The following is a 13,349-nucleotide window of genomic DNA, read 5'->3' on the forward strand; positions in this document are numbered from 1 at the left end:
GCGCGCTTTCCTGACGTGACCCGCGTTACAGGAAAGATGGCGCTGCTGGTGAAGAAAGTGTGTTCTTCTGTGCGACCGTGGCTGCCAGTGGTCCAGACTTGGGATCTCAACGCGCGGCGCTGGGTCCGGGCACTACGGCGGAGCCCCTTGAAAGTGGTGTTTCCATCCGGAGAGGTGGTGGAGCGGAATCGCTCCCCTCGGAAGCAGCCCCGCGAGGGGGAGTCTAAGGCGGCGCATCCCCAGGTTCAGCGACCGAAACAGCCGCTTCAGATGTCCCCATCCCATACGCCGAGTACCTGGGAAGAGGCAGGACTTCGCTACGATAAAGCTTTTCCTGGGGACAGGAGGCTGAGGTGATGTGTTTCTGACACTTGTCGTCTACTCCGGTGTTTGTTTTTGCTGCACAGTGGAATCTTAACCTCCTCGTCCCGGAGGAGTTCTTCCAGAACAACCCTCTGGTTTTATTATTTTTATTTTTGCATTATGCAGAATAAGTGTCTCCTTTGGAATTCGTTTTTGCCTCTGCGAAGCTCTTTATGTCTGTTAGAAATTAGGTGTGTCTCAGTATAAGAATGTTGGTCATCAGCCATCTTTTTGTTTCTACTTACAGCAGTGTAATGACAGTAGTTAAGTCCAGGCCGTTTCGGGACAAACAAGGGAAGATACTTCTGGAAGGTCGCAGGCTGATTGCAGACGCTCTGAAGGCTGGAGCTGTGCCAAAAGTTTTCTTCTTTAGCCGCCTGGAATACATAAAGGAGTTGCCAGTTGATAAGTTGAAAGGTGTAAGCCTCATTAAGGTGAAATTTGAGGATATCAAGGATTGGTCCGACCTAGTAGCACCACAAGGAATAATTGGTCAGTGGTTACACAGTGTGTCACTAGGTGTGAATTTCTTGTTCATACTTGTCTTAGGACAGCAGATTTTATTTAAATCAAATTTAAAATGTTACTATCTAATCTCTTCTTGGAGGCTTTGTACCTATGATGCCTTTGCAAAGAATTCTAAATTTTTCATTGTATTATCTTTCAGGGAAGTAACTCATTTATTGGAACAATTATATATAGCAAGATGCTTATGATATTTAAAAAACTGTACAGTCCTTTGGGAGCATGCTTACAAAGAATATTGAATCTTTATTTGATATTAGTTTATATATAAAGAGCTTAGAAGTTTTGGGGACTGGGAATTGAGCCCAGAGGAACTTTACCACTGAGCTTCATCTGAAGCCCTTTTTATTATTATTATTATTTTTTTTATTTTGAGACAGGGTCTTCCTTGTTAAGGTGCAGAGGTTACCAAGGTTGGTCTTGAATTTGTGATCTTCCTGCCTTAATCTCTTCAGTAGCTGGGATAACACGTGTTGCACCACTGCACCCTGCTAGGATTTTTGTTTTTCCAGGTATAAACAGGTGTTCTATGTGTTTCAAATGTGAATAATCTAGAATAGGCTGTGTGGAGGACAGTTTGGTATCACTTGTTAACAGTAAGAGTGTATTTATACCAATTGTCCTTTTCACTTATGGGTGTTTATTTTCAGACACATACACATAGAGTCATACAGGGACATTCATTATAGCATTGTTTGTAAATAAGGAAAATTTGAAATAATTTAACTGTCAGTGGAAGAGCTAAATGAGCTGTTGTATATCCTTATTACAAAATAACATGCAAGCCAGGCGTGGTGGCACATGCCTATAATCCCAGCGGGAGACTGAGGCACGAGGATTGTGAGTTCAAAGCCAGTCTCAGCAATGGTGAGGGGCTAAGCAGCTCAGTGAGACCCTGTCTCTAAATAAAATACAAAATAGGGCTGGGGATGTGGCTCAGTGGTTGAGTACCCCTGATTTCAATCCCTGGTACCAAAAAAAAAAAAAAAAAGTAAAAAATAACATGCAAGACAAGAATAAGGTAGCTTTAAATATACATGGTCATTTCTTTAAGACATGTTATTGAGTGAAATAAGTTAATTGCAAAATAATACATTGAGAGTTTTTATATGTTGATTAAAAGCACCTATATATGGACAGATGTCCCTGTATTTAGGTAGATGCATAAATGTTTTGAAAGCATACACTACAAGATTGAAAACAGATGGGGCAGGCAGGGGATCAGCACTGGTAGAATTTTATGTTGTTTTATGTTTTTAGTCAGAATGTATTCACATATTTCCTATGTCTTTAAAAAGACATAAAGAATAAGTAAATGGAAAATCAAATTATTTCCCACATCAAATAAGTGAACGTCCTTGTTGTTTCCTCAGGGATTTTTGCCAAACCTGACCATGTCAAAATGACATATCCAGAGACTCAGCTTCAGCATTCCCTGCCCTTATTTTTGATTTGTGACAATCTCCGTGACCCTGGGAACCTGGGGACAATTCTGAGATCTGCTGCTGGGGCAGGCTGCAGCAAAGTATTACTAACTAAAGGTAAGAGCACCTGTTACTAGGTGGCTTGCTTGGTTGGGACTCTGGGCAGACATGCATAGGTCTGAAACTTGGATCTGCACCTTACTAGATGTGTGTCCATGAGCAATATGCTAAGGGTCAGTTCCCTCATCTCTGAAGTGAGAATAGTAACAGAATCTTACTCATAGGGTTGTTCTGAGGAGTACTTGAGATGATACAAATAAAGTACTTCGCTCCATGCCTGGCATGATAAATAAGTCAGTAAATGTTGATTTTCTTTTAAAGTTATTTGAAACCTGTTAGGTTATTAAAGAAAAAAATTTTTTTTTTTTTTTTTAATTTCTTAAAGAAAAAAATTTTAATCAGGGCAAAAAATTTTAACATTTGGTTTCAGGTCTTGTATTTAATGATTTTGAGTGGGTATAAATTAAATTAAATTTTGAATTCTGTGAAAAGAATGTGTCAATGGTGTGATTATGCCTTTGTAATTCATTTCCCGCAGCCTCAGGTGGATCACACAGTCCGTCCACATGCTAATTAACCTTATTACATTCCTATCTCTTTTAATCAGAAATGGGGATTAATAGGTTTGGTTCTAAACAGACCTGCCAAACTCATGGGATGTGCCCAAAAGACCTGTTCCACCTTGGGAGCGGAGGAGAGGGAAAGCATCATTCATCAGAAACACTCAAGCTACCATTAAATACACTAATAGTGGCAGCCATTGCTGAGACTTGCCTAAATTGTTTGTTCCAACTCTTCCCAGTCACACCCTGTTGGAGTACATTTCTCTGCTGGTATGAGAGCTAGGTGCTGTGATTCCTTTATGAGTAGCCACCTACTCCATTGTTGAGCGCTGTGATAGGAGAGGTGGTTTTGGAAATGTGTTTATATAATCCAAGCAGTGTGGTTTTTCATATCGATAGTGGTGGCTGGTCTGAAAGAGGTAGAGAAAGAAAGAGTAGGAAATACTTGGTATGGTGCCCAGTGTCAAGGACATGAGGAGAAGGGGGAAAGTCTCACCTTTTCCTTACTCCCCGCTAGGTGAGGGGGTCAGACTAGATAGCTCCTCATAGGTATGAGCCCATCTTCTAGACCCTTTCCCTCACCTCTTTGCCTGTAGCCCAGCTCCCATCTCTGGTCCCTGACATGCATGGGAAAGCCCATAGGTGGGGTATGTGTGGGCACTCTCATGTTCTCAGTTTCTCTTATAGTCCTTTTAAAATGCTGTCTGCCTAGTTAATCTGTCCTAAATCTGACAAATTGACTTTTAAAATAACTTCTCATGAGGAGACTTGTGCTAACAAGTTAGGGTAGCAATATGTGTGATATAGTCATGAGGAGGTACCCTGGTTGTGCCATCTCTTCCCCCTTGCCTGTGGTGAGTAGACACTGGGAAAGATCAAGTATCTGCTGTGCATGGGAGTGGTTGGGCCTAGCACTTAACTATATGTAGAAGAGTAGGTTTGCTAACCTTACCATAATATGACAGAAGAGGTGTATGTGAGTGACAGAACTGCCACCTGGGTTCAGGTTCATTTCCCCCTGAATTTCTGCATTGACCTCCTACCTAATTTCCTCATCTCTAGTGTGGGAAATCTGTTCCAATCCAAATTGAACATTGAAGTCAAATGAGTCTGTCTGAATCATAAATCAGGTTCTGTCACTGTTTTGCTGAAAATCCTTCAATACCTCATACTGTCTTCTGAAAAAAATCCAAACTCTTCAGCTTCACATCCTTGGCCTTCTGTACACTGGCCACTGCCTGCCTCCTCTCTCTTCTCCCACCCTCCACCCCCACCATCAACTCCAGTTCTTAGACATTCTCCCCTTCTCTGACTTTGTTCTCTACCTGGGCCTTTCTCTTACAACATCCTCTTATCCTTCAAGACCCAGCTCAGTGTCATGGTCTCTTAGACATTTGGTGTTTTTCCTGAAAGCCTGCTTTATATCAGGGTTTTCTCTTATCCTGTTTATGCTTCTTTTACATTGTCATTAATATTCTAATTACCTGATTAGATATTGTCCCAGCACCACCAACCACTGTACCCCGAGTTCCAGGATATTGGGTGTTTTAATTCCCTTTGCATCCCCTGGTCAGTGCATGTATGTATGAACAATGTCAAAGGGATGCATAGAATCCCTCTTCAGCACTAGCAGGGATTAATCCTGCAGTCCCTTTGCTGGACACTGCCGTCATTGGGAAGGCTCTGGAAGGTACCAACTACCAAGAAGGCTCCACTGGGAAACACTTTTGCTTTATTTTCTGGTCCAGAATTAATCTGATTTACTCCAGAGCTCCCACTCTGAGACTTATGAAATCTTGATTAAATCTTTTTTGTTTTCTAGGCTGTGTGGATGCCTGGGAACCCAAAGTGCTACGGGCAGGCATGGGGGCACATTTTCAGGTGCCTATTATCAACAATCTGGAATGGGAAACAGTACCCAACTACTTGCCCCCTGACATCCGGGTCCATGTAGCAGACAACTGTGGCCTCTATGCTCAGGCCCAGATGTCTACTAAAGCCAGTGATCATGGCTGGGTGAGTGATCGACGATTTCTGAAATTTCACAAGTTCCAGGAAGAGGATATAGAAACTGGAGACAGTAAAGACTGGCTCCCTGAAATTGAGGTTCAGAGTTACGACTTGGACTGGACAGAGGCACCAGCAGCTGTGGTGATAGGTGGGGAGACCCATGGCGTGAGCCTGGAATCCCTGCAGTTGGCCGAGAGCACTGGGGGCAAGAGGCTGCTGATCCCTGTTGTGCCTGGTGTGGACAGCCTGAACTCGGCCATGGCTGCAAGCATCCTGCTTTTTGAAGGAAAAAGACAGCTAAGGTTAAGGGTGGAACACTTGAACAGTGACAGGAGCTACCGCTGAAAAAGGGGGCCAAAGTTGTCTTTGAGGATGCCTCCAGCTCCTGCAACCCCAGCATACTGGATGGTAACTGGCTTCCTGGCATGGAGGCAAGAGGTAGGCATTGCTGCCATCATATAGCGTCGGAAAAATAGGAATTTCTACAAGTTTCTGCTTTTCCTCATAAATAAAAAGGTCAAAATTCTTCCTGAGATCTCCCGTCTCTATGAACTTTGAGGGTGTGTGTGTGTGTGTGTGTGTGGTAATTAATTACGTGGGCTCTGGATATACATAATTTAATTGTGTACTGTGGCTGGGGTGTAGCTCAGTGGTAGTGCTTCCCTGACACATATGAAACCCTGGGTTCCATCTCCAGCATGGGGGTGGGGGGCAGGAGACCACTAAGAAGCATTTTTTTTTTTTTTGCCCAGAAAGTTCCCAAAGACTGATTGGTATTTTATAGTCATCAAGTATTGGTTATGGGTCATGGTTAAGCCACCTCTGCCTGATAATTGGTCAGTGGAAAATAAACCTAGAACCAGCAGATGACGATGACATTAAAAAGTTTCATTTAAGTGTGGTCAGTGGGTCTCAGTGTCTCTTCATTTTTGGCCTGCTGAGGAGGGCATTGCTAAGAGAGGAATAACCCAGAAGCTAATGGCTGCGAGTCATGGAGCAATAGCTAGCTGTTCTTGAAGCTTGGATATGTCCACCCCTGGGGTCTGTGTAGACCTCACTTCAATAGCCACTGTTATGTATATCCCACCCACCTTATGCCAATCTTTAGAAACAGCTTGATTCATCCGGTGGTATCATCTTCTTAGCACCTTTGCAAATGTTTTTTGAGGACTCTGCAGAACAGGAAGAAATTGACAAAATCTGCAGCTTAACCCTGCAGCAGTGGGGAAAGCGTCACCCTTTTTACTATTTTCCCGTTGTTAATCCTATTTTATGTAAAGTTGTTTAAATGTAATAATGTACTAAGGTACACCCTTCCCCCTACACAGAATGACAGAACTGCTCAGGAACGTGCCAGCAGGCCTGGGTGCTGTGTGAACACAGGAAGAGTGGGTGGGTGAGGTTCTGAGAGCTTGAAGCCCTGGGAACCACGGCTCTGCTGCAGGACCCCCTGCAATTCTCTTAAACCCCCAGGGGACTAGGACAAGTTACATCCTTACTTACCAGGTCCTTACTTATCCAGGATACAGCCAGGGAGGTGAGGGCAGATACAGATGGTAATCACCATATCTAATGACTGCCTGTGGACTAGTGTTAGGACTCAATCCAGACACCACTTTTACAACTATAAATATAGGGTTGGAGTTGAGGACAACAGTAGGAGTGTAGTTGAACTATATATACCCTTTGGTACAGTAGTTCCTGTAATGATTTGGACTCCTTAGCTGCTCATTCCAGAGAGGTGGAGTGGGTTGCCAGCAGGCTCAAGAGATACCATGGACCCCCTTTCCTTCCCTTTCTGCTTTTCCAGCTCCCTAGTAAAAACTTCCTCCTGGGAGAACTAAATGTGGGTGTGGGTATGTGCTGAGTGATATTGGAAATCAACTTTCACTTGGCAGGTGGTATTGCTTTGGTATGTTGGGAGAGGGGTGTTTGCAGTTTGATTGGCTGTGTCTTCCTCATCAACATCTTTGAAAAGTGCTAGAGAAAAAGAAGTCATACACTTGTGTCTTTCCCACCTGAAGCCAATTTCTTGTAATTTGTGTCCGTAGATGGTGTTCTTGCTGGGTTTTGTTCAAAATTAAAATCAATGAAAGAACAAACTACATCCTTGAGAAAAAACAGCAATGCAAAACACTGGCAAATAACTCTTTAGCCCAGTTTTTGTCCTGACTGTAAGAGGGGGAAAAGGAGTTGGTGTGCCTTTGACGTGATAGTCGGTGGCTTCTCCACAATGTCTGTGAGTTCTTTTTGTACATTCATAGGTATAACCACCCTGGCTGCTGGTGAGAAGGGGAGGGGTGGAAGGCACGCTGTCCTTTCTCTTAAATGACTGCAGGAGAGCAAATGGTGGTTAAGTTCTTATCTGCTGAGTGATACTGGAAAACAACTTTCATGAATTTTCAAATTTGAGGCCAATGTTTGTTCGGTCACCATCTTTGCAGTGAATAGGAATAAATTGAGCAATACATGACAAGAAAAACACTGGCTGAAAGGTAAACCTTGTGGGATGCTGGCTAGGCTCCTTGCCTTTGTCCTGAGGCACAGCTGCAGCAGTGGTTTCTGCCACAAGGTGGCGGGCTGCACTTCAGAACCACCCCTAAAGCCGGAGGGAGGGGTCATGATCTTTCTCAGATTTAAGTTGCTTAAAAGGAGAAGGATAGAGTCAAGTTTCCCTCTACCAAAGAGTAATTGCAAGCTCACAGTTGTCAAAGACCCATCCAGACTGGCTCATGTAATCTTAGTAGAAGCAAGAATCTGAAATTCAGGAGGACACTGGACCAAAAACTCTTAAGTGGACAGAAATGGGAACTAACAAAACTGCTACAGCTTTTCCCTGTAACAGCTTCTGAGAGAGCAGCTCTGTGCAGAGGCCAATGTCCCAGTGGGCCCAAGTATTACTGTGAGAGTGTGCTTGGCCCTTAAGTTAGTGCTACACAGCAGGGAGCGCAGAAACCATTCTCCCCTGCCCCACCCTGGCTGCTGACTTCTGGTTAGGATACTGTTCATTAATGAACAGTATGGAGCTTCTGACACTTGCCCCAGGGTTCACATCAACTCCAGATGTCACCGCCATCCAAGCTGAGCTGCATTTAGATCCACTTTTGTGATTCCTCCATGCAAAGACCCCAGAAACAGCACCCATCCAAGGTTCTCTGGATAGTGCTGAAAACCACCAGCTGTACTGCAGAGCTTGGGGCTCCCCTCTTGGTCCCTGCTACTCCCTCAGGAGCAGACTTCACTTGAGCTCACTTTTGTTTTCTCAAGGAAGCACTCATTGTCACTTAAATTCTGAGATCTTATTCCTTCATTTTCCCCCATGAGATTGCACAAATAAACGAGAAGCAAAATTAATGGATGAACTAAGTCTCTTTAACTAAGGAATCATGTCACATCTGAGCAGCCGAGATGGCAGCTGTAAGCCAAGTCCTCCCTGGGAGTCTCAGGAAGCATTGTTGACGCTTAATGGCCAAGTATGACGGAGACTCCCAATGTGTTATGATTGGAATCAGTTCTGCTCTTCCTACTCTTAAAAATCCCTAGTTGTGTAAGAAGAGCTCCTTTTCTCAGATGAATTATCAACCGATGCCAAAGGTGCTGCTTTCTCAAAATGCAAGGGAACACAGATTGAGGAAGAGGTGGGAAAATGACTGCTGCAGGGTCCAACCTCAGCCTCCCTTGTATCCCTGGAATGAAGGAAGCATGTGCTGACTGAGAGCCTGCAGAGTGGCTCTTGGTAGACTGGGGACTCTCAGGTCCTCTGATGTCCAAAGATCAATTTGGGGGAAACTTGGCTCCTAAGACCATGTCTCTTATGATTTTCCCATTCCAGTTCATGTGGGTGACTTATTTGTATAAAGCATGAGCACCCAAGAATCTAGACCTGAGGCTACTCTGCCTGGCTTGGGCTGTACATTGGCCTATAGAGATGGAGGCTTTCAAGAGTCGGCACATTATTTTAATGGAAATCCAAATGTCCCTCCGAATGAGTTCCACCCACCCCTACTAACACATTTCCTGGTTAAGGAAGTATTCTAAAACACCAATGGGGTGAGCCACACATAAATGGGGCATATTTACTTCATCCTTTTGCATATAAGGTACCTAGAACTTCTTTGTCATATATCCCCCAGTAGAAGAAACCCCGTCATAAAGCAGAACTCAATATAAAATTTTACATATAGCCTTTTGTTTTCTGGAAACACAAGCTCACACCACACATGCTGAGGCCAGTGACACTAATAACAAAGCTCCCGTCCACAGCTATTTGCTCCCCACCCTCCCCAAATTTTCCCTTCAGCAACCTACTTGAAGGAAAGGACACATTCTTGTCACTCTCTTGTCCCTGTTGGCATTGGGAAGAGGGATGTAGGTGAGGTGATTACTTCAACACAACTGTTTTGAGGCAGCCTTGAAAGTCTGCCTAGGCTTAGGCAGGTCAGTTCCTAGTTCCCAAGGCAGTCCTTATAGAGGAACTTCTGGGGGCACTCCTGAATCTCTGTAGCCTATGAGCATCACTACCCCAAGATCTATAAAATAGTTGCACTCTAGAACTATCCTGCAAGCACGGGCCTGCCCAGGCTGGCCAGAGAAATGGCATTGTGTACAGAATGTGTGTCCCTCCCTAGTGACTGGGTAGGGCAGGACCACATGCTCACTGAGGTCCCTCCCAATGCTATAATTTCATGTGTGCAGCATTTCTGCACGTGACCTCACATGTCCATGGTTTTCTTTCTAGCTAAATAGTACAACACCACATAGTACTGCCGGCCTGTACCCAGGCCACATCCTGCTGTCTCATTGCTGAATTCAGTTTGCTGCCCTGCAGAAGGGCAGGAGGAGTGGGGAACAGCTTTTTAGTGTCTTTAATTAGGCAATAGAGAAAAACAAAGTCTGGCTGGAAATTACCACTTGAAGCTTGTCCGATGCCAAGAAAATAGCACTGGCTCCTGAAGCCGGGATAAATGCTAGCCATTGATTTCAAGGACACATGTGTGTGTGTTGGGAGTGTGTGTGTGGGTTAATAGCACAATACCACCTGACTCCTGAAAAGGAAGCTGGTTTCCTCTGCCCAGTGTACATACCAATCCCAATACACCCCATTTCCTTAAACAGATCTTTAATGTGGGAAGACAGTTAAAAAAAAAAATCTCATCTCTATTGTGAGAATGGCAAGTGGAGGTCATTGTTGTGAACACAAATCTGGGAACTCTAGGGTGGCATTTCTACAGCCACCTTCTTGTCTCAACCGGCAGGACATGGTTCTCCTTGAATATGTCACAGCTGGGGTTTTTAACCTGCTTCCAATTAGCAATGAGACTTATAAGGTATCATGGAGCTACTTGGTGGGAATTATCCCACTGCCATTTGTCTGCATCAATGACCTTTAGGATCTCCTGCACCATGGAGAAGGGAATTTTTCATTGGCATGGTGAAGTGAGTCTTCCCTAACATTTTCCTCCAGTGTAGCCACGGTATAGACCTAAACCTTTTTAATAAACCTTCCCACTGAGCTTAACTAAACTACACATCTGCTCTAAAAGGGGAATTCTGGTGACAGGGATCTGGCTGACATTAGTAGTTAGTACTTCAGAAAAGTCAGCCCAGTACAGGCCACTAAAGTAACACAGATGACCAATTTTTCTGTTGCAATGACAGCAACTCCTCACTGGAGTCTGTTCCTTCTGTCCTCACAAAAAAGTAGCTGCAAAGAGGGCCTCCTTTTCTCCAAGGCAGTCATGACCTAGGGCAGGGACACAAATTCTATACATCTTCCAAGGGAGTGGCCTAATCTTGTACCCTCATCTGCCTCACCCTCTAAGGGACAATGGTAGAATTTCTAGAGAAGCCTCTAGCCTTAGGACAGAGCTAGACTTGGGCAGCCCCAACTCTTACTCTATTCTTCACAGGGAGACTCCTGCAGGAGTCCTTGTGTTTTCCCAACCAGCAATCTCAAGAGGGAAAGAGCGGGAATGTCCATAACAATGTCTATAATCTAGGGATTCACCTTGGAGCAAGTACCAAGCCAAAGGGATGGTGACCAGAGCTCCTGGAGGCATCTGTCTCTGGCACTCTAATCAAAATCAGCTTCCTGGCTTCTGGAAACCAAGATGATTTGACAGATGGCCAAGTTCTTGGAATTTTTTTTCTCTTTCTTTTTTCTTTTTATCCCCCTCAATACCGGGGATCAAACCCAGGGCTTTCTTGCACATGCTAGTCAAGTGCTCTACCACTGTGCTCTTGGGATTCTAGAAAATTCTGGAACATGGCTACTAGAGGTTCTGTATGCCTTTCCCTCCACTGCCCACCCTCTAATAGAGCACTCAAGTGAAAAATATTTTTGTTATTAAGAACAGGGAAGGCCACTAGATGGTAATGTCCAGAGATGCCTGCTTTATTTCTTACTAGGTGATTGCGTTTCAGGCTGGCAACATCAAATAGTCTAATTACCAACTAATTTTGTACCTCTGAACTACAAATAAAAATCCAATTTAGCAAGGAACACTGTCAACAGCTTATGCGGGTGGGTTGTGGGGTTTTCCAAATAAATTGTTTTGGTTGGAAGATGGCAGAGTTGAGTCAAGGGTAAGCCTTGGATTGTTTAAAGGCTGACACCTGACTGAGATAGGCTAAACCCCTGTGAATCCCTGGGCCAAAGTCTCTCACCCCAAATGTGGTCAGTTCCACTCAAACAAAAGGGCAAGTTACCTAGGCCTAGCAAAGGGTACCCATGGCCTACTTGTAGTTGACATGCCCTCTGTCCTCCCTCTTGCCTGAGAACACAGCTTCTTCTGAAGGTTCTTAAGGACAAGCTAGATTTCTAGTAAATTCTTGCTTTTCAGTTCTGCTTTGAAAAGAAAAGGGAGTGACAGGGGAAACTGAAAGGGATGCAGATGCCTCAGCAAAGGTCCAGTGGCCTCAGGCACAGAGCTGGGCCAGAGATCTGTGCAGCTGAGCACGGCTCCTCTAAGAACTCAGGGCCAAGTTTCTTGTAAAGATATCAAGGAGAAGAATTCAAGAACAAAATTCCGAGAGAGTAGAAGCTGCCAGTATGAGCAGGCAAAAACCTGGAGAAGGTCAAGACCAAGGAAGAAAGAGATAAAAGGAAGGAATGCAAAACTCTAATCATATGGTAGGAGCTCAATAAAAGTAAGCAATTATATGAATCATTACCTTAGCTACTTGTTTTCTCACCAAAAAACCCCACACACTTTGTTTTAGATTTGGGAGTCCCCTGCCCAAGAACCCACTGATAAGCTGCTATTTCTCCCTCAGACCAAGAAAGACTATATCTACGTCCCCTATAAAAGGATGCTCTCCCCAACAGCTCTGAGCTGATGTCTGCTGAGGCCACGCCCTTTCTCCACTCCACCAGCATGTGCGTGTGCGTGTGGAGCAGCTCCCTTCTGGCTGTTTTGTGTGCGTGCTGACTCCAGAGCCAGAACCCTAATTCGATGTCTCTGCATGCTTATTGTGCAGAATACCCTGAACAATCCTTCACCAAGAGCTAGTGACCTGGAGAGAGTGCTGCAGTCCCAGTTCTGGCCCAGTTATGCCATCCCTGTGAATGCCAGGCAGAATCTCCAAATATGGCAGATTCTGCTGCTGCTGTGAGGATGTGCACCCTTGGGTGCTAGTGAGGAGTTAATGCAGAAACAAGGCACCACAGAGAGGTTGGAAATTTGGGTTGTGTGATTTAGGACCTGCTGGAAAAGTCCAAGGGCAGAGGGGAAGAAGGGGAAGAGGAGGAGAATGAGTCTTAAATAAGGTCTCAAGAGGCTGGAGCCCCACTAGATGGGCTCTGGCTTGAGCTTTTCTGCTAGGAAGTCATTCACAAAGGCCTCCACAATGGCAGGGGTGATCTCCTCCACGTCCATCACATACTTGGCCCGGGCTGACATGTCCAGAATGGTGAGCAAAGGGGCAGCTTCAGGCAGGTTGGTGTAATCTCGCAGGGAGTCAGTCATATCATCCTGGAAGTCACCAGAGGGGAGAGAAAACCAGTAAGTTTTAAAAAGAAGAAGTCCCCTGGGCCCCATCTCCCCAGACTGCATGGAATGGGACAATTCCATCATCCTGAAGAGCAGGCTACCCTCAAGGAGAGGTGGGTTCTTGGCACAGGCAGCAGGAGACCGTGCCCTGTTATGGGGAGACCACTTCAAAAAATTCCCTCAGATCCCCCAAACCATCAAGCAAATCATCTTTATTAGCATGAAAGCAACTCTGGTTATATCTTCTGCTTTTTAAAAATGTGATGTCTTTTGATTGTTTATTTTTGCAAGCAAGTCTCAATTACTTGCTAACTCTACTGTGGCTTTTCTGAGGCCATCTGAACTTCAATTCTGGAAAGTTTTTAAACAAAAAACAACTCACTACCCACCACCCCATGGTTTCAAAGAAGGCA

General features: G+C 44.6%; 2 protein-coding genes and 1 long non-coding RNA gene across 4 annotated transcripts in view; 2 read left to right on the forward strand and 1 right to left on the reverse strand.

Moving 5' to 3' along the window:
- Mrm3 (mitochondrial rRNA methyltransferase 3) lies at positions 1 to 5,478 on the forward strand. Of its 2 annotated transcripts, none has more exons than XM_048793337.1 (4): positions 1 to 353; positions 611 to 882; positions 2,262 to 2,429; positions 4,758 to 5,478. In XM_048793337.1, exons 1-4 carry the CDS (start codon positions 37 to 39, stop codon positions 5,288 to 5,290), a joined length of 1,290 nt encoding a protein of 429 aa, XP_048649294.1. In that variant the 5' UTR covers positions 1 to 36; the 3' UTR covers positions 5,291 to 5,478. The 2 variants fall into 2 exon arrangements, with proteins under 2 accessions (XP_048649294.1, XP_015356521.1); XM_015501035.2 differs by having other exon boundaries at positions 2 to 353; positions 611 to 855.
- A 3,165-nt stretch (positions 5,479 to 8,643) lies between these two features.
- Positions 8,644 to 13,349, forward strand: part of LOC125613349 — a 40,059-nt gene continuing 35,353 nt past the window's right edge. The window contains exon 1 of the long non-coding RNA XR_007343890.1: positions 8,644 to 8,681. This is a non-coding gene — a long non-coding RNA (uncharacterized LOC125613349). The remainder of the gene's footprint in view (positions 8,682 to 13,349) is intronic.
- The window catches only part of Nxn (nucleoredoxin), a 145,096-nt gene continuing 143,065 nt past the window's right edge, over positions 11,319 to 13,349 (reverse strand). Inside the window, 1 exon segment of the mRNA XM_048793331.1 lies at positions 11,319 to 12,918. Within this exon segment, the coding sequence (XP_048649288.1) occupies positions 12,736 to 12,918 (183 nt within the window). The 3' untranslated portion in view covers positions 11,319 to 12,735.

Source organism: Marmota marmota, unplaced genomic scaffold (assembly GCF_001458135.2).
Source record: "Marmota marmota marmota unplaced genomic scaffold, marMar, whole genome shotgun sequence".
In the NCBI taxonomy this organism is placed as follows: Eukaryota; Metazoa; Chordata; class Mammalia; order Rodentia; family Sciuridae; genus Marmota; species Marmota marmota.

Excerpts from the sequence above, each read along its gene's own strand:
- Mrm3 (XM_048793337.1), top strand. The coding sequence starts at position 37 with ATGGCGCTGCTGGTGAAGAAAGTGTGTTCTTCTGTGCGACCGTGGCTG. Across the intron at positions 883-2,261 it reads GTTACACAGTGTGTCACTAG|GGATTTTTGCCAAACCTGAC; the intron begins GTGTGAATTTCT and ends TTGTTTCCTCAG. Across the intron at positions 2,430-4,757 it reads CAAAGTATTACTAACTAAAG|GCTGTGTGGATGCCTGGGAA; the intron begins GTAAGAGCACCT and ends TTTGTTTTCTAG.